General features: G+C 40.1%; 1 protein-coding gene across 3 annotated transcripts in view; it reads right to left on the bottom strand.

The window, feature by feature from the left end:
- LOC103468032 (piezo-type mechanosensitive ion channel component 2) overlaps window positions 1-19,575 on the bottom strand; it is a 42,024-nt gene that overhangs the window by 6,238 nt on the left and 16,211 nt on the right. For 2 of the 3 annotated variants that reach the window (XM_017305802.1, XM_017305801.1), the window contains exons 16-47: window positions 19,473-19,532; window positions 15,873-16,021; window positions 15,609-15,773; window positions 15,110-15,151; window positions 14,417-14,449; window positions 14,087-14,199; window positions 13,619-13,794; window positions 12,985-13,161; window positions 12,348-12,512; window positions 11,958-12,158; window positions 11,660-11,864; window positions 10,829-10,930; window positions 10,574-10,739; window positions 9,407-9,650; window positions 9,175-9,271; window positions 8,243-8,402; window positions 7,675-7,764; window positions 7,442-7,530; window positions 6,988-7,053; window positions 6,155-6,267; window positions 5,898-6,018; window positions 5,746-5,820; window positions 5,461-5,627; window positions 5,145-5,332; window positions 4,870-5,028; window positions 3,510-3,830; window positions 3,136-3,394; window positions 2,347-2,535; window positions 2,046-2,262; window positions 1,811-1,943; window positions 618-765; window positions 312-526 (exon numbers count right to left, since the gene is read on the bottom strand). In XM_017305802.1, the coding sequence (XP_017161291.1) occupies window positions 312-526; window positions 618-765; window positions 1,811-1,943; window positions 2,046-2,262; window positions 2,347-2,535; window positions 3,136-3,394; window positions 3,510-3,830; window positions 4,870-5,028; window positions 5,145-5,332; window positions 5,461-5,627; window positions 5,746-5,820; window positions 5,898-6,018; window positions 6,155-6,267; window positions 6,988-7,053; window positions 7,442-7,530; window positions 7,675-7,764; window positions 8,243-8,402; window positions 9,175-9,271; window positions 9,407-9,650; window positions 10,574-10,739; window positions 10,829-10,930; window positions 11,660-11,864; window positions 11,958-12,158; window positions 12,348-12,512; window positions 12,985-13,161; window positions 13,619-13,794; window positions 14,087-14,199; window positions 14,417-14,449; window positions 15,110-15,151; window positions 15,609-15,773; window positions 15,873-16,021; window positions 19,473-19,532 (4,805 nt within the window). The remainder of the gene's footprint in view (window positions 1-311; window positions 527-617; window positions 766-1,810; window positions 1,944-2,045; window positions 2,263-2,346; window positions 2,536-3,135; window positions 3,395-3,509; window positions 3,831-4,869; window positions 5,029-5,144; window positions 5,333-5,460; window positions 5,628-5,745; window positions 5,821-5,897; window positions 6,019-6,154; window positions 6,268-6,987; window positions 7,054-7,441; window positions 7,531-7,674; window positions 7,765-8,242; window positions 8,403-9,174; window positions 9,272-9,406; window positions 9,651-10,573; window positions 10,740-10,828; window positions 10,931-11,659; window positions 11,865-11,957; window positions 12,159-12,347; window positions 12,513-12,984; window positions 13,162-13,618; window positions 13,795-14,086; window positions 14,200-14,416; window positions 14,450-15,109; window positions 15,152-15,608; window positions 15,774-15,872; window positions 16,022-19,472; window positions 19,533-19,575) is intronic. The other variant, XM_008414867.2, reaches the window with a different exon arrangement.

The raw sequence follows: 19,575 nt of genomic DNA, 5'->3' as shown, positions 1-19,575 counted from the left end.
ACCTTATCTTCAACAAAATAAAAGTTGGAAGCATGAGTTGGAATGTACTGTGGATTTCCTCGTTGTCTCATTATAAATAAAATCTCTAATATACACACACACACCCTCTAATATTTGGTGAAATGTCCCTTAGTGAAGCATAACGTTTGTCAAGTTTCTTTCATAACTGAATAAATATTAGGCTTAAAACTGGTTGATTTTCAGCTTTTAAACATAGTCCACAACTTTACGCCCAGGCTAAGTTTACGGTGAAGGTTAGTTGGCTTCATCCCAGTAAATCGGTTTGAAGAGAGAAAAAAAAAAGCTTTGACCTCTCTGTGACTCCGGGGAGGATGAAGAACATCCAGAAGTGTATGCCAAACACCAGCACAACCTGGAAAACACATTTCCCCAGCAGAGACTTCTTCAGGTACAGGGCGCGGTCGACAATCATTGTGCCAAACTGGATGAGCAGCATGACCAGAAAGGCCTCGGGAACCTGGTCTTCTGACAGAGTCTCTGAGATGTCCACAGAGGAAGAGTATTTCTAAAGAGGAGACAGAAACTGGGTGATGTTCCACACAGAATTCTGTGTAATCCTAACCGCATACGGTAGAAAGTTGTGCTTATGTGTGTACCCCAAACGCCCCGTATCCATATATGGTCACGATGAAATTGACGACATCAATAAGAAACATCAGGGCGTAGACGTCACACACGGGGCTGTAGTCAGGGTGGATGATGTCGTAGAAGAACTGCCTGATGGGGAGATAGATGTGAAGAGCTCTGAAATAGAGAGAGAGACAGAGAGAGAAAGAGAGAACGTCACACTTTGCTCTGCTCCAAACACTGCCTCGCAAAAATAAGTACATATTTAGGAAAATTCAGTCAAAGTACCTCAAACATATTTTGGTGGGTTTCAAATAACAGACCTAGATTGTGAGTAGGAAGTAGAAATAAAGTTTTCAAATATTTTTAAAATAAAAATCTGAAAAGTGTGGTCCGTCCCTGTTCATCTTCCTGCTATCTCAGCTTCCCTGTCCATCTTAATACCCACAGCATGATGCTGCCATCACCATGTTTGGTAAGGAGGATTGTGTCTTCATGTTGAGGTCCCATGTTAGTTTTCATCCATGCATTGAAAAACAAAACAAAAACAAAGGTCAAATCCAATCATGGCGCCCTATTCCACATGTAAAAATTCATGTTGAAATTAAAGGAACTGGTACACTCTGTGTACTGGTATCAAACTAAAATCAAATGAATGCAAATGCTTGCGACACCTTTCAGATTTTTATTAGTAAATAAATGTGAAGATATTGCATCATTTTTGATAAACTGAATAATGAAGAGCTACTTTGGTTTCCCCCAGAAAACCTGCTAAGCCTGGTGGTTGGGCACTAGGGCAGTCATTCATCCAGCAGCCTGTTGTGTTTTTTGAGTTAAAAAATGTTTAAAGTTGACAGAAAATTTTAAATATCACTCAATAATTCTGTGCTATTGAAAGATTGGAAGATTAACGCCTGAACACCAACTGTAAAGTCTTAAAAAAGGCAAACATTTTAAAAAGGCTTAAATAAATAAGCAATGCTTAGCCTGGTGGGGGCACAAGTAAAGCCTGGTGGCCCGCCAGGCTAATAATACACTGGGGGAAATCCTCCAATCACATAAACTTCTACTAACATGCATTAAGATATGTTGTTGTAACGTCACCAAATTCTGAGCAGGTCATAAAATAAAAGCAGTAATTCAATGCGACTAAACCTCCGGACTATAAATAGCGAACAAAGTGAAAATATCTTTTGAAAAGCCCCAGAGAGAAACAACGCACACTTCTATGCAGGTGGTTTTGGCCTGCAGCATCGTCTCTCTGATATGCTGTCTGATCCTCTGCTTCCTGGACAGAGGAGCAGTGCGACGCTGCGCCCGCTTCTTCTTGCTGTGCTGCCTCTTTGGTTTCTCCTCTCCAATGCAAAAAAAAAAAAAAAGAAACAATCAAAGAAAACTTACATTAATAAACCTGTAAATGTGTTGGTGGTAAGAGGCAGCTCACAGGCAAAACGTACGTTTCTCACCAACAGATTCTTCAGAATCATTTTGCTTGTGTCTGCAGAATATGGAGGTGGTGGAGGCCTGAATGGGGAGGAACTTCAGCCGGCGCAACGATTTCTCCTTGCACCCCGTCTTATCCACTCCGGTCATCTTCTTCTTGTCCACTTTCTTCTTCAGCTTCTTGAAGAAGTCAGGCATCTCCACCTCCTTGTTGTCCCACAGCCCGTGACACTGCAGGAGAGGCATGAGAACTACCCAGCTCAACCGGCGTCGGCGCTGTCAGACGAGGCTGTTTAAGCAAACAGACGGACTCACCTTCAGAATAGAGCGGTGGAAGAACAGAGCGAGCAGCTGGATGAGGTCAAACAGGACGTAGCCATCTTTCTTTTCCACCCCGATGATGTTTGGCAGGGCAAAGGGCCGGTCTGCGTTGATTCCTCTGTAAGCAGAAGTGGTCCAGGGGAAGAAACCGAACTGGAAAAAGTACTTCACTACGACTGTAAGCTGGGACAGAGAAAAGAGACGAATCCAAACGGGTTGTTATTAGCCTATTAAAGGCAGAATTTCAGGAATAGTGACAAACAAACAACCATCTTCAATGCATTTTATTTGAGAGAGCGACGCAAAGCAGAGGATAACTGTGGAATAGAAGTTATTTATTTTCAACCAAATACAACCTAGTAGCAGAAATTGTCTTCAGAAAAAATATTTGAAGTAAATAAGAGTCTGTCTGTGTGTCATTTAATCACAGCATAATTACACAGCATGTGTGAAGACCTCAGCAGTTTGATAGAGAACATTGCAGAACAAACAACACAGAAAATCAAGAAATGCAATCAAGTATCAATCTCAATTAAAATTTATGTCACAATTATGCTCTGCTTTGTGTTGGTTTATCACATGAAATCCCAATAAAACACATTGAAGTTTGCGGTAAAGTGAAAAAAGGCACCGAATGCTAATTTTAAAGTCAAATTTACTAATATATCATGAAGGTCAAAGTACTCACTTTCTGACATTTCTAATTAAAGAACATGAAACAAAAGCTATTTATCACAAGAGGGGAAAATTATGAACATGTTCACAGCCGATGCACCAACTTACCTCCGTGTAGATTATAGCTGTCATCCAGAAGCGTTTGGTCGGCCGCGGCACCGACAGCATGGCCCAGAGGAATATCAGAATGGGTAGGATGAGCGAGAGGAACGACGCCGACACGATGTGGTTGAGGATGATGACAAAGTAGCACAGCATCTCCGACTTGGACACCATGGTGTTGTAGAGAGCGAAGAGCAGCTTCACCGGCCGCGGCAGCGTCTTGAAAAACTTATCAGACTCCGAGATCTCGTCGTTTTCAAACATGCTGCGGGGCGGGGTGAAACGGAGGCAGGAGAAACGACAAAGTTATGTAACAGACAGGCAAAAGGTTTGATTTTGACTCTAATTTGCTTTTGACTGGTTGTTGTGCGCGTACTGACTTGTTCAGCAGCAGCTCGCTGGCTGTGAGGTTCCTGGTTTCCTGAGTCAGAGGCACCGGAGACTCTGAGAGGTCGAGACTTTTTTCTTCCTCGCTCTGTTGGTCAGTCATTGAGGCACACTCCACGTATCTGGGGTATTCGCCCTCTTCTGTCTGTTGCACTTTTTCATCCGCCTCATCTTTCTCCAGGTCTGGATGATCTTGTTGATCGTCTCCATCTTCTATATTTTGATCCCGATCTGACGTTTCACTAACCTCTTCGTCCTTCTCAACGTCCTCATCTTCTTTTGGGTCGTCGTACTGACGGTCATCATCCTCTTGGCTTTAGAAAAAAATAAGAAGAAAAACCAAACTTTCAACCAAGTCACAACAATAAGACAGAGTATTAGGGCCATACTAAGAAAATTGTAAATAAATAAATAAATTACGGGACCAAATTGATCAAATTAAGAAATATTACGAGAATAAAGTTATAGAATTTTGAAAATAAAGTAATAGCATTAGGAGAATAAAGTAGGAAGAGAATGAAGCCATAATAACATGAAACTAAAAGTGCAAAATTACATTAATAAAGTCGTAACACTATGACTTTATTCTTGTAATTTCATTTTTTAAATGTTCTTAGCATGGCCCTAATACTCTGTCATACTTATGATTAAGTTAGTTCTGAATTAAAATAAGAAGTACAATATAATTGATAAACCAACAAACAAACCAAACATTTCCTTATGGACAGATGACCCAGAGTAGCTATTTTTTATTTTTTTATTCTGCTTTCTTTCATGCATAATGACAATAAGATGAATTCTGATTCTGATCATTGATTTTTGCTTTATTATAGTTTACCCTGTGGGAACGCTTGTAAAGATTTTTAGTTTTGTAAGATTTTGAAATGCTGATGAAATCCATAAATAAATCTGGAGATCTCCCAAATATATTAAAGCTTATACTTCCCTTAACTCTTGCTAAATCGAGAGGCGATGTGATAAGTTTAAAACAGGGGTGTCAAACTCCAGTCCTGAAGGGCCGCTGTCCTGCAGTTTTTAGATGTGCCACAGTTACAAAACACCTGAATCAAATGGCTTAATTACCTCCTTCTTGTGTAGGTAAGTTCTCCAGAGCCTTGCTAATGACCTAATTATTCTATTCAGGTGTGGTGCAGCAGAGGCACATCTAAAAGTCGCAGGACACCAGCCCTCAAGGACTGGAGTTTGACACCCCTGGTTTAAAAGGTGTAAAATAAAGGGGGGACTTTGTACCCCCTTTATTTTACACGGATGCTTCTGCACTATTTTTTATTACAGTTTGCATCGTAGTTGTACTTCGACTGAAGTGCGTATCCAACATTCCTGTTCCTTCACCTCTGTGGCAGAGTATCAGTCTCAAAGGAGCTCTGGTCAATGTTTGCCTCTTTTATCAGCCTCCGTCGGAGCAGGGAAGCAGGCGGGACGGCGGGAGGCTCATCCAGCTCCTCTTGCGTTGGCTGTCGGGAGCCCAGCATCGTCTCATCTGTCATACAGCTGAAGGAGATCAGGAACCAAGTGGGATTAGACTGAGACTTTCTTCTTCTTCTTTTTTTAGTTTTCAAAATTGCAAGAACAAGAGAAGTGAATTAAGACTATGTCCAGAGGTCTACCTGTCAAAGCTGCTGCCCGCAGAGGCCAGGCTCTTCAGTTTCACATAGACGTGACGTGAGGAGACAACGGGAGGCGGGGTCGGAGGAGGAGAGAGCGCGTCCAGACCTTCCTCAGACGACAACGTGTTTTGACGGGATATCCAGGTTTCGTAAAACTGCTTCACGCTCTCCTGACTCACTTCTTTTCCCTGCAGAGATGCACACAGAGTTGGTTCTTCCGTTTTACAGCACTAAGTTTGAAGTTAGGTAGCTTCCAGGTGGGACGGAAATGTTTTCTCACTTTTACAGTCTCCAGGTTAATGTTTTGTCAGCTCACCTTCTTTTGCTGCTGGTTGAGCAGTGCTCGCTCCAATCGCAGCACTTTGGAAATGTCCAGGCTGTCTTTGCAGAAATCGTTCAGGCTGTCCGTCAAATCGTCGAGCAGAGACTGCAGAAACATCCAGCTGAACTTCAGTGTGTTCAGGACGCGCTGCAGGATGTTTTCTGCAGGACGTGAATGAGACGTGGACGTGATTCGGTGCGATTTGACTATCCACTGTTTGAACTTAATAACAGCGTTATGTAGAAACACCACACCAATGCCCCTCACAGTTGAGCTCACCTCTTTCTTCTTCTCCCTCTTCCGCCACAGTGCTCGCATCAAGTTCATCTTCACTGGAATCAGCTCTGTCTATGCCTGAAAAAATATCCAGTTTTTATCTCTATTTTTTTTTATCCTGTCTTTTGGTTATTGTGAAATTTTTTTTGTCTCACCCTGCTGCTTCTGCAGTTCTGTCTTGGCCCTCTTCTTCTCCTCTTTCTTTATATTTTTCTTTTCTTTCTTTAAATCCTTCAGAGCCGATTTGGAGCTGGTAGTCCAGGCGTTGTATGCCCACTGGAACATAAACACGTATGTCACTGAGATACTTTATGTTTTCTTTCATCAGAAAAATGATCCGCTTATCTGAAGGTGTGTGACAGCCTGGAAAAAATAAATAAATTTAACTTATCATTTTGCTTTATCTGTTTACCTGAAAAGCTGATTTCTTCTTTGGTGGTTCCTCTCCTTCCTTCACATCTGTAACTTCTTCTTCTTCCTCCTCGCTGTCGCTCTCAAACAGGTGGTAGCCGCAGTTGTTCTCCACTGTGTTCAATACCAAAGTCAGAACTATCATTAAGCAGGGGAAGACTCTCTGAATAAAGAAACCTAACAAAAAAGAAGCTGCTTTGATGCAAAAACAAAACTCCATATGTATTTTTTATTTTAAGATTCGGGCTAATAAGGAAATAAGAAAGGAAAGATATTTGAGAATTTCACAATGTATTTTACAAAAAATATGCAAACCCTTTCATTTTGTTCACATTTTGCCACATCCTTTAATGTTTTTTTTACATATTTTGTTGGAGTTTTATATGAGAGACGAATGAAAAGTAGAAGATAATTATGAAGTTGAAAGAAAAAAAATCATATTTTTGCTGCATCTGACATCTTTTCTTCCAGGATTTTCCTGTGAACTCTGACCGGTTTCCCTTCTCCCTCCTGAAGAAAAGCACCCCGCAGCATGATGCTGCCACAACCATGTTTCACTATATAAAAACAGAACTTCTTTCAACAACAACTTTCTGCTTCCCACTCATCAGTAAAGGTCACTCTGTTTACCAATTAGGTGACTTTTGAGTGTTGCATTGGATTTTCTTTAGTGGTATCAAACTTTCCTCATACTTAGCAAGTTTTATTGCATTGTCTCACATAAAACCGCGAAAAAATTATGTAAAATGTACTGAAATTATGGTTAAGTCTGTGGCTGTAAAGTGGCAAAATGTGAAAACGTTCAGGAGGTTTCTGATGGATTTCGCTGCTCACCTCCAGGCCGAGAGACCCAAGGCTTCCACCATTTTCCTGCATCTTTCTTTTCGTTCTCCTCATCGCCTGCAAATAAACAACCATTCTGGTTATTTGCTTAAATTTTACGAGCAAGAGTAAAAACAGATGATCAAAATGAAACAAAGCAAATCACCATACTCTAAACCTCAGTAACACACTCTGATTTTGCTGCATTTGCATTGCCTGGAATAAATTGTGGGAACAGTCAAGCAATTTAAAAAAAAGTCCAGTTTTGAACCAATATAAAAGATTTTACTGATCAGTTTTTAAAATTTCTTTTTGGATTTAGCAAAAAAATAAAATGATCTACTTAATTGACTCATCTGACGCCCACTGGATCTAATATGGATATAGATATTTCCAGTAGACTTTATCCCCATGGTAACATAGACAGCTATCCTCTTACAGGCTAAAACATGTAAGCGTCCAGCACCTGATGCCGTCTGCTCTGGACCTGCTGGCGGTTCCGCTCTGTCCGACGCAGCAGGCGGAGGCTTCTGCTTGGATTTAATCTTCTCCATCCTACAGAGAGTGGGAAAAAAAGTTTATACCTCCTCGTTACTCTTTCACGAGAAGATAAAAATGGAAGTGGAGAGGAAATAAGCCAGTCATCATCATATACTGCATCCATTAACTGACTGATAGACTTTTCCTGTTCAGGCTTACTGTCTCTTGAGTGCCTCCACAGATTTCTTCTCCATCTCCAATCTGGCTGCAACCAGCTTCTTCACTTTGGCCTCAAACAGCTCAGCGCCCCTTAGAGAGATAAACAGAAATTAACACCAATCAACTGTTGTTGGCGTCATTTACTTGTGTATGTGTGGGGTTTTCTTTTTTTACTGGCTTAGAAGATTATTGTGAATTTTTAATAGTTATTTCTATACCCTTTTAGAGGGAAAATAGCTGGTTTTCTGAGGTTCACACATTGATGAATCATATTTCTGATTTAGATTAATTTAGTTAACACACACAGTTAATTATATTTTGTTTCACTTTTTTTTCATCAGGTGTTACATTATCAGTAATTATTTAGTTGCATCTTTCAAAGGGGACCAGCAAACTGTCGTAATTACTTATATATTAACACGCTGCTTACAAAAAAAAAGGAAAGGCAGACTTTTTAATATAAACATCATAATGAACCTAAAGTACCTATTAAAGTATCAAGCGCCTCTCGTATGCTTAAACGTCGCAAATGTCTCCATAAAAGTTCATTAATAACTGGAAGTCAGACCTCGATGCCAATATCTTAGCGGACTTGAGATCCGACACCACGTAGAGGAAATAGTAGCTGAGGAAGACCCTCCTCTGTGCCAGCAGCACGGTGAAGCATATCGCATCCCAGACGATGCCGGCCTCGCCCTCTGGCAGCTCACACTCATCCGTAGGCTCAGCTGAGATGCACAGAGACAGAAATTGTCTTTTACAGATCAAACTGCGAACGTCGTCTCAAGGCACAAACAGACTCAATTCGTAACCAAAATGTGTGTAAAGTACAGTTGTATGTAATGAAGTGTAATATAGGAGGCTGGCTTGTCGGATTAGAAGCACTTTTTTTTTAAAAGAACAACAGTCAAGCTTCTCGTTAAAAGTCTGTTTTATTTTAAAAGTTAAAATATCCCAAGCTATTTTTGTGGTGAATATGTCAAACAAAAATGTCTGATATATTTTGTACGACTCACTGATTGTTCCACGTTAGAAAACTGCGTGGAAGTGCGGGGAAACACTTGTTAAAACATTGGATTTTTCTAACACAAACACAATATTTATACAGCAAAACTTATTTAAACTTAATGAATTGACAGAGTACAATGTTTTAAAAATGCTTAAATGTGTGTACAAAGCGCACGTTTTCATTGGCTGGGAAAAAAAAAACACATCAAAGGTACAGGAAAAATAAATGGTGGTGGCAGCAACAGACTTTACACCGGGGTGAAAGTTTACTTTCCAAAGGAAAGAGACCTGACACACACCCAGGCCCACCGATACAGAGGACCACCAAAGTACCGGCAGGGTGTGTGATGCACCACTTTCTGCTTGTCTAACACATTAAATCTCAATAAAATACAGTTTGCAACATAAAAAAATATGGGGAAAAAAAAAACGGCTATGAAAATATGAGCAGGTCACTGTACTTGTTAATGTGTAAATACTGCAAACACTTACGAACATTGTAGCCTTTGATGGTGCAGAACATGCTGAAGGCCTGAATTAACCAGCAGCTGTTCTTCAACAGGCTGTCCAGGTACGCACAAGCGCCAAGCTGAAGGAAACAAATAAATGGGTCAAAAACCCAGTTGACAAATCCGGGAACAAGGAGCTGCATGTCTGAAGTCATTCGGTGCCGTACTGTTTTTCAAAGATGGAGCCCTTGTGTTTCTGCCTTGTTGCCACTTACAGACAGGAGGTTCTTCATGGCGATCACAAAGCAGGTGTAGGCGATGAGCCAGTCCCACAGGCGAAGGATGTATCTGACAGGCTGCATCAGGACGCTGCTGCCGAACAGCATAAAGTAAAAACAGGCCACCAGGTAGCCGAGGCAGAAGATGTTGATCCGTGTGGTGCCTGTGATGAAGATGAGGCAGAGGACCAACCAGAAGAAGTAGCTGTAAACAAACACCTTCACCATGTCCAGGTAGGACCTGGGGACAAAACACACACACACACATATGTTTTCCATTTGAAAAAAGCCATAAAGGTGTCATTAGATTATCTAAAATTGATCACAAGTATCCTAAAAAAATAAAATGCTCACGTTCAGTGTCACACATTCAAATGTTAGTTAAGTTACATCTGCATAAATCGGCCAGGATGCATCACCGGAATTTCGATAAGCTCCTAGGAGAAAATCTCTACAACCAAACAGGACAAAAATCACCACAAAAAATCCTACATGGACAAATAATTAAATAAAGCAATACTACTAAAAGCGTTTGAAAAATTAAAGTCAAAATGAGAGGATTGTTGTCAAATGCAAAACACAAAAAACATTTTATATTCTAATCGAAGCACAAAAATAAAGCACAAGAACTGAAACGCACAATAAACATGTTTATTTTTGTATTTTGCCAACCACGATAATTAGTAACTGTGTTTGATACTGTTTATGTACTGCTGTGCTAAAAAAAAAAAGAAGAGTAAAATCTAAATCTACTGTGGAGCAATGAAGGCAACTTTCTGCAAATAAAGTTGTCAGCATACAGTGCCAGGAAACATTTATTATCACCCTGGTAACGGTGTGCAAATAAGTCTGAAGCCTCCGAGCTCCATGAACATTCAACAAACTGAAAAGTGTCACTAAGCTGCAGCAAAGAGTTGTTAGAAAGTCTCAGATTCAACCTTTAGATACTTTCTGCTAACCAGCTGTTGTCAAGTTAGATGAAGAAGACGGCAAAGCAACACTTTGATTCCATATTGGTGGCGAAACATAATGTCAAAGTTAAGAAAAGGCACACACAAAATATATTAAAATCATTCCAACTTGATTTTGCTTTAGCTAATAACTGACATCATGAGACGTCATTCTGAAAAGATTCGCAAAACGTCATAAAATAACAACACCGACCTGCAGTGAAGGAAGTTGTCTACTGGAATGAACTGGTTGAAGGAACACGGATCCAAATTGCGGCTGATCTCCACGTTGTCTCCAGCCAGAAGTCGCACAGCGGCTCGGTTCTCCTCCATGAAAACCTGCCACTGCAGAGACGAGCAGAGCAGCAGGAGGTGGTCGTCTGCAGGGAGAAGGACGGAGACGGAGGTCAGAGTTTGTGCGTAGAAACGCAGGAGCAAGTAAAGAAACGAGAAGCAAAGATCCACTCACAGAAGATGAAGGAAGGATTGGGTCTCATTGCAAAGTCTGGCAGGTAGAACCACTTTATGACATTAGAGTTCAAAGGTTGAACTGCAGTTCTCCAGGGGTAATCTGCCAGAACATGCAGGAAGAAATCGATTCAATTATGGCTGATGTAACGACATGCATAAAATTATGTCAGAGTAAAAGAAAACCGATGATCTCCTGAAATGTTTCAAATGTAATGCTGGTGTACCTTAGGGTTCAGCACTGGGTCCTCTGTGTTTCAGTCTGTGTATCTCTGGGTTTCTTAGTTTCTCCACTTCATGTAATGTTATAGGTGTACAGTTTCATGTTTTATGTGTGCAACTAAAGTTGATAAAACTCTGCGCTGTTTTAAAAGTCTGTAAACATAAACCCAGATTCAGATGATGGTGGCAGGAAAACGACTGCCAGCGCTAAGAACTATAAACATGTAGGTGCAACAATGGGTTCACAGTTTACTTTTTAAACATGTGTTTTTAAAGTTTGCATTTTAGACACATAAGTAGTAGTGCAACTGCTTGATTTCTTTAATTATTTGATTCTTGTTTTAAACCATAACCTGACAGAAAATAAGGATAAAAATCAAACTGTTTGGCTAAATCCAGAATATTTATAAGACAAACTAAAGCACTAAAGCACTGTCTCCTTTACAATGGATATTTTTACACTTTCAAATTCAGATTTTTTATTTTATTTTTTTTCCCCCCCTAAAACCACAGCAGACATGTTTTTTACTCTATCGTGTTTGAAAACAGGTGTCCAAGAGCTGGATAAAAACCAAAGCTAATTCAAATCAAACCGAACACATTTGCGTACCGACGCAGAGAGCAGGAGGGATGCCGATGCAGAGCAGGTACTGGAACACCATGAGCCCAGCTGTAAAGCAGCAGTATTTGGGCCAAGCCTCTCCTATGGCCTTCCTGCGGCGGCGCGACAACACGGCTAGCAAAGCACCGGAATGAAGCAAAGCGTAGAAGTCCATCCTCTGACCAATCACGTTCACCGCAATGATCAAACTGATCTGAGAAATAAGTGTGAACACAGTGAAAGGAGTCAGAGATGTTCAGGTAAGTGAAGACAGCAAAAGGCACTTTAGAAACTTCACCAGCAGCACCTCCAGTCCAAATTTGTAGAAGCCAAAGTTGATGAAGTATTTGACGCAGGGCAGGACGCCGTGGTCCAGGTGCTGCCTTGTGATGAACTGGAAGATGATGCTGAAGGGAGGAGGCTTCAGGTCGTTACGGAGACGAAAGTAGAGCTGGTGACGATGGACAGTCGCCTCGAAAACAAGCAACCCGAGTACCATCAAATGGTTCTACAACGTGGACGAAACAACCCAAATCCGCCAAAAGAAACTTTAATTTTTAAGAAAATACATTAGAAATTGTTGATCCTTTCTGCTTTTGAAAACATATTGGCATTAATATATATATTTTTCTTTGTTTGTTTAACTTTAAGTTAGCAAAACATTAAGGGATTTAGCAGAAAGCAGATTTCATCGTACCCTGAGGCAGGGCAGGATTCTCCCCTCGCACTTCCGCAGAGCTCCGCACCAGTAGACCGGGTCGACGGGTTCGACGTAGAGAACGGACCTCATGAGCAGCTCCATCAGGTTTCCCCTCAAATCTGCTCCATTGTCCAGCCCAGAACTGTTGGAGGCCAGTAAGCCCTGCAACCCCAAGATCGAGTTCGAAAAGGTATAGCAAGAAAAATATTAAGACACAAAACAGCTGATTTTGTTGAAGGAGTTTACCTTGACTTTTTTTTTTTTGCAAGAATAACGATTATCTTGGTACAACATACTTGGAATTTTATGTATTCTTGTTCTGATTATCACTGTCATATATTACAATTTAGTAAACAGATCAAATAAATAAAAATTTAAAAAAGGAAAAATGCAGAAAACACATCGAAAGGCAAAAGGTTTTAAACTGGTCGTGAAAATTTGACTCAAGAGTCACATCTCCAGGCTTTCTGAAGCTCCATGTTTTCCTTGAGAAAATACACAGATGAAATAAAACAATTCAATCTTAACATTAAATCCTCACAAAATAGGATTCTGATCCGTGCCCAATTGAAAGAAAAGAAAGTGGACGAGAAAGACCGAAGTGAACCTGAAACCTGGCGTGAGGTGAACTCACAGCGGTGCAGTTGGAGGAGTAATCCAGAGGTTTGATCACTTTGAGCTGGTAAAACATCTTGCAGACCACCATGACGCAGGCCCACACCGCCGAGACGCTGGAGGCCAGCGGGCGCAGCCGTGGGAACGGGAGCGCAAACACCCACAGGACCAGGAACAGGAAGTTCATCAGGGAAACCTATGAAAATGAAATCCATCAAATCAATGTTTTTTTGTTGTTGTTGTTTTTTCCACAGCTACAAACTTCGATTTCGCTTAGATTTTATATGATAGATCAAGAAAAGTGGCGCATTTAAGTCTACGCAGTTGGGTAAATGATGATTAAGTAAAGCTTTTCCTACAAATTTAAACCTGAAAAGTGTGGAGTGCATTTGCATCTAGTCTCCTTTGTGAAGATTCTCCAAAATGAAATTCAGAGGAACCAGTTGTGTTTACATCCAGTTCACAATTATTCAGCACTTTTGTTGGCCTGTCATGTAAAATCTCAACATAAAACATTAAGATTTGTAATTGAGACGGGATAAAATTACAAAATGTGAAGGCATTAAAACATTAGAGCTGTTTCTGAACTGAGCAGATAGATTTTGACCAAAACTGGAAACAATCCACACTGACGAGCCGAACATCCATCCAACCTCTTGAAGGGACACCCAGATGATCCCAGAAGACACGATCTTTAGGCTGTGGAGCTCCAGGACTCTCCAGCTCAGCTCCTGGACCCGGCGGAGTAAAGACACCGCCTGGATGATGAGCAGGCTCGCCCGGTCCACGATCATCACCCACTTGTCCTCCGGGCTGCTCGGCACAGCTTCTGACGGAGAAACGGATCGCAGACGGAGCCGTTCGAGACGATTTGTATGCATGAAGTCCAAAACGCGCTACGAGAGACATTTTGTCCTGGCTCGTTTTCAGGCCATAAAATATAAATTACAATAAATTACCGTATTAAACCAGCTATTAAGGAGTTCAGAGAGACCTGATAAATAAAGCCGACTGCAGCTCTGGCAGCTGATATATGCTTAAAGAAAAGAATGCCGCTGGAAACTCTGACCCGACAAAAATAATTTTTAAGTAGATTTTTTTTAATACAGCACAGTATTTACCTTCTTCTGCTGCCTCCTGCTGCTCCTCTGCTGCTTTCTCAGAGGGCGTCTGGACTCCGATGTTGTCCAGAGTTTCCTGACTTCTGCTGTTACCTGTCTGCTCCTTCACAAGCCTGTCCAAACCCAGAGCATGTGCACTTAGAGAAACACATTTCCTCTCAACACATTGGGGTATCCGGCAAAGTTTAGGCAATCATGTATTTATTTAGGTAGTTAAGCAGTAGTAACTCCTTGGTAGGAACTGACAAAATGAAATATTGTACATTCAAAAGGATTTAAAAGATAAATTAATCCAGAAGTCAAAAGTCAGGATCTGAAGGAAAGTCTTACCTCTTCTGAAACTTTTCGATGTTTTCTTTAATGCTGGGAAGGAAATGACAGCATCTCATTAAATGATGCCAAAATGACCTCAATGTTTTTGTTAATTTCGTGAATCATTTCTGAAAATTATGCAGTATTCATTCATTCTACAGTCACAAATAGGTTCTAATCAGTGAATTCAGAACTGAACCACATTTTCTCAAAAGCCTCTCGTCGGAACAATTTTTTTTTTCAATCAAAGGACGTCCCTTTATAACTCGGCTTTGAGAGATTGAAAGTGTAAAGCAAAAGGTGCAAGTAACAAAAAAAAACAACATTATTTAAAAAAAAAAAGGGGTATGATTAAAATTTAGAACATTACTGCCATAAACATTTTAAAGTTGTAGACTCCAAAGACAGCAACGTTTGTTTGACCTGACTGGTCATAAAGAAATCTACTGCTACACATTATTTTTCGGAGGTTTTGTGGACTTTTGGCTTTTATTTGCAGCAATCAGACGGGAAATAAGAGGAGAGAAAAGGGAGGAGCTGTCAAAGCAGCAAACAACTTCAGGTTGGGAATCAAACTCTGGATGTCGGCAGCCTGCTCTACCGCTTCACCAGCAGCTCCTCCGGCTTTTATGCCAGACATGAAAAACATCATACAAATTATGATTCTTAAGTACAGCAAGACATGTAGGAGGAAATTAAGAAGGTTCTTACAAGTCTGCAATCATATTGACTGAATTCTTGAGTTCTTCCTGTCTGGAGGAGAGATAACAGGACGTTAGATAAACCCAGAGCATGAAGCGGTCAGACTGATCAAAGAAGATGGTTTGGCCTAGCTGGTTACATGCATTACATTTACCTGGTTACCTCATGATTGTAAAATTCAAAAAGAAATGACTATAGTAGCACGTGTAAAATGTTTTCATGTTTGTTTTTATGTGTGTTTGTCTACGATGTCCAGATCTTCCATAGTTTAGTTTTGGACCATTTCAGAAGAGTTTTTTTTATTATTATTATTTCATACAACAGCCACCAATCAGAGTTAAAAGAGCAAAGGAGGAAGCCAATATTCAAGAAAAACATTTTTGGAAAACCTTCCAAAAAGCTCATTGAATTATTGTTCAAGATTAGAAGAGAGTCTGGTTCTTCAATGATCTTAAAGCATTTGCGCCGTTCGGTGTGTAGCTTAAACTGCGACCTATTCCCGTCTCACCTGCTAGTCTCCCGTACAGGTACGTTTTCCAGGTCAGTTAGAGCGAGGAAGTCAGAGTTGAAGTAATGCAGCTGGAGGATACAAGCCAGCAGGAAGGCAGCAGGAAGCAGAATACGAGCAAACAGCTCCACTGTGCTGTACCTCTCCAGACCCAGGTCACGTAGTCTGGGGCCCAAAGAGGGAGATGAATTTTTTTTTAAATTAAATGTTATCATAATTATCCAGGTTCCCATACAAGTGCTTTAAAAAAAAAGTGAGACTCACCCTTCCTCTGACATGCCCATGATCTGTCTGAACAGGGCAGAAACACTCCTAAACTGATACATGTAGACGGCAATCAGCACCAGCATGGAGTAACCCACCACCACCGCCCAGAACGTCTTCAGAACCCGACGCCAAATATCGTACCGGATCTGAGGGAAGAGAAAAGTAAACCAAGAGAGAAAAGCATTTGTTTTCCTGGCTATCAATGTTGATAAATATTGACATTATGACATTTTTCTTACACTTACCACATATTTGTCTCTACAACGTGGCTTGAAAAAGTGTGACTAGCCCTCTACTACTTATGGGATTAGCATTTTGGGAGCCATGGATCAACACTAGGTAGTGATTCATGTGTCTTTAGCCACTTCTTCAACGAATGACGTTGAAGTGGAAACGACATAATACAAACTTTTTGTGTTATTTTTGTTTTTTGCAAATAAAAATCTCAAAAGTGTGGCATGCAGAGTTTGCAGCTGCAATTTCCATAAGCGGAGGCTCTCAGTATCAAGGAATAGACGTCTCAGATTTAAGTGAAAATAAAAAAAACATCTATTTACTTTCCTCCTCCTTTATCAATCAATCAATCAATCAATCAATCAATCAATCAATCAATCAATCAATCAATCAATCAATCAATCCTTTTTATTTAGACACAATTATGGTCCATAAACAGACAGAACAAGAACAATAAAAAATTAAAAAATATATAATAAAATAATCAATCACTGATATATAAACTAATACGGCAGTGATTCCACAAACTGGAGAAGAACCTCACTGAGCTTTGAACAGGATTTGTCAAAGTCTGAATGATGCTGTTTGCAGAGTCTGGTAATCTACACATACATCTGTGCATAATGTGCATAATGTGCATAATGTTTCGAAGCCCAGCAGCGCAGGTTGGTACATTGACATCCACCAACATCAGACTGGCACTACTCCATCGGGGCACCCTAAGCAGCATCCTCATACCATCATGTATTCATACTGCTTTTCCTGTAACGCCGCCACAGGTGGGCTGTAAAGCATACTGTACATTGGAGTACAGTATGCTTTAAAAGTGCAATTTTGACAGATGCTGAGCACATGGAGAAATTCCGAAGGAGAATATTAGCTTGTACATATTGAGTACAACACTGCCTGTAAATGTCTCTATCATCAGACAGGTCAGCCGAGATGTAAAGTCCCAAATATTTGACCTCATCAGTGACCTGGAAGATGCTGGCAGACAGGGTGAAGTCAGGAAAAGATAATTTAGTGTCTTCTTTGCTCTTGACAATCATGATGTTGCTCTTTTTTGCATTATATTTAATATCATGCTGTAACCCATACTGAGAGCAAACGCTTAACAGTTGCTGCAGACCAGCACTATATGGACAGAATATCACAATATCGTCAGCGTACATCAGGTGGTTGATGGTTTGATTACCAACCCGACAACCAGTCCTACATTGATTCAGCAGCTTAGATAAATCCTTCATATACAAGTTAAAAAGGCAAGGAGATAAAAACAGAGCCTTCTCCAAAACTTTTGATAAGGTGTTGGCCAGAGCTATGAGCTGATACTTGTCTTTGCTATTTATTTTACCAGCCTTATCTTTTACAGTAGGCACTAAAATCACAGACAACATAGAGTTTGGTAAAATGCCATGAATTGGGAGCCATTTTATGGCCTTTACTTTGTGTAAGTTCATAAAAATAAAAATACCAATTTTAAAGTTTGTGGCCTTAATGTCACAAAAGTGTGAAAATAGTTCGAGGGGTGATTGTTTAGCTTGAAAGCACAGTAAGTGCATATAAGTGCAGAGCTCACGGGCTTCCTGTGAGGAAACACACGAGAACATCATAAATGATCATTCTGCCGGCGCTTCCCCCTCTGTGTGAGTATGTAAAACACCAGGTTGCTGCTGATGTTGTTCAAATAGAGAAACAACATTGTCTCATGTAATCTCCACAGCCATTAAGGCCTTCCAGTAAGTGCCCGCTGTCTCTCTAAATGGTCAGCAGAAACATAATAGGGGGAAGGAAAACCAGTAAAACAAAGGCAAAAAAAAAAAAGGTTGCGTATGAGCTTGACGGTCATAATCGATACTTTTAGCTGAAAAACAGCAGAGAAGATTGGTTCAGAGKSTGYGTGTGTGTGTGTGTGTGTGTGTGTGYGTGTGTGTGTGTGTGTGTGTGTGTGTGTGTGTGTGTGTGTGTTTCTTCAGAAMTTAAAACTAGATGATTTACTGATGTTAGTTCAGATGTCTGTTTAAGTTTAAAACTAAAAGCACCGCGACTTGATGTCTTTATTGGCTGCTACAGGTTCACATTTCCCTTAATGCAGCATTTCCATCTTTTAACTAATCAATTTTGTGTAGATTCAATTAATCTGTCCAAATATAGTAGTCTATTTAACTCAGATGCTGTGAAATGAGCAGGTTTTTCCCACATTTCCTTTTAAACACAATAGAAAAATTAGATATTTATAGAACAACAACAAAAAAATGTTGTACATCACTTATACGCAGACATAGTTTAATGTAGTTCTTTACTCTTTATTGCATATCTAACAGATATCAGATTTGGCATTGAATTACTGATTCAGCTGAATATTTTATATAGATAAACAAAAATTGACATTGACAAAAAAAAAAGATGCAACTCATCAGGTAAAATTTGAGACATCAACTTTTGCAGAAATCGCTGCCAACACTCGATTGCTCTACTTTACACTAAAACATTTGAATCTGCCAACAGGTACTGTGGCCCAGTCTTTCCAAAGAAACTGCTGGTTCTGGTTCTGGTTCTAAGGCTGCCATCTCCACACATAGTTTTTAGAAATGTCCTGATCTGAACATAAACCTGATAGGAGATCACACTGTGCCCACTATGATGTGATCTGCAGCAGTAAGAGTGCCACAGCGCCCAAGTAATAATAAATGCAGCAAGTGACCCAGTCCTGCAGCACTTACATTTACACAAGTCCTACTCAAACAGCACAGCAACGACTGCGTCGAAATATGTAACTTAATGCAAACGTTTTGTCTTCACAGACGAAGATCCCTTCACTTCAAGACGCGGGGTCATTTTGTACCGATTAATTTAACCTGACAGGTAGAAAAACTAAAAAATTGTGACAGGAAGTGATGTTTTATGACATATCCCTCCAATACATCCAATTAACCTGCTTTTTAACACATTAACACACATGGAAGTTCCTTCTGAACAGGTTTAATGTCTGATGAAACACTTGGTCAAACATTTGGTTTGAACCATGGCCACAACGCAAGGATTATTTGTCACATGTGTTTGCAAAATAAACAACAAATACTTCAATTTCAGTCTCTATTCATTTACGCTGCCACATTACAAATGAATATGTGTAATCGTTTGACAAATGCTTTTAATTCAACCACTTCATAATGCAACAACACTATATATAAATGCAAAGCACTTCAGGCCAACAACAGGATGCTGTTCAGAATTATTTCTGTGTATATTAGCCGTACAGTCTCTTATATATTAGAACAGGCTGCTAAATTAAGCAATGACATCAATATACTGGATTGAATAATAATGATAATGATTCACCAAAAAATACAATATACTAACCTGGTATAGAACCACACATAGGAGGAAGAGGACGATGTAGAGGATTTTGTACACAACCACCTGAACAAGCAAAAAATAATCTAATAAGATTAACTGGAGATAT

Source organism: Poecilia reticulata, linkage group LG7, assembly GCF_000633615.1.
Source record: "Poecilia reticulata strain Guanapo linkage group LG7, Guppy_female_1.0+MT, whole genome shotgun sequence".
Lineage (NCBI taxonomy): Eukaryota > Metazoa > Chordata > Actinopteri > Cyprinodontiformes > Poeciliidae > Poecilia > Poecilia reticulata.
Note: the sequence above shows the minus strand (reverse complement) of the source record. Positions and strands in the feature narration are given on the sequence as shown.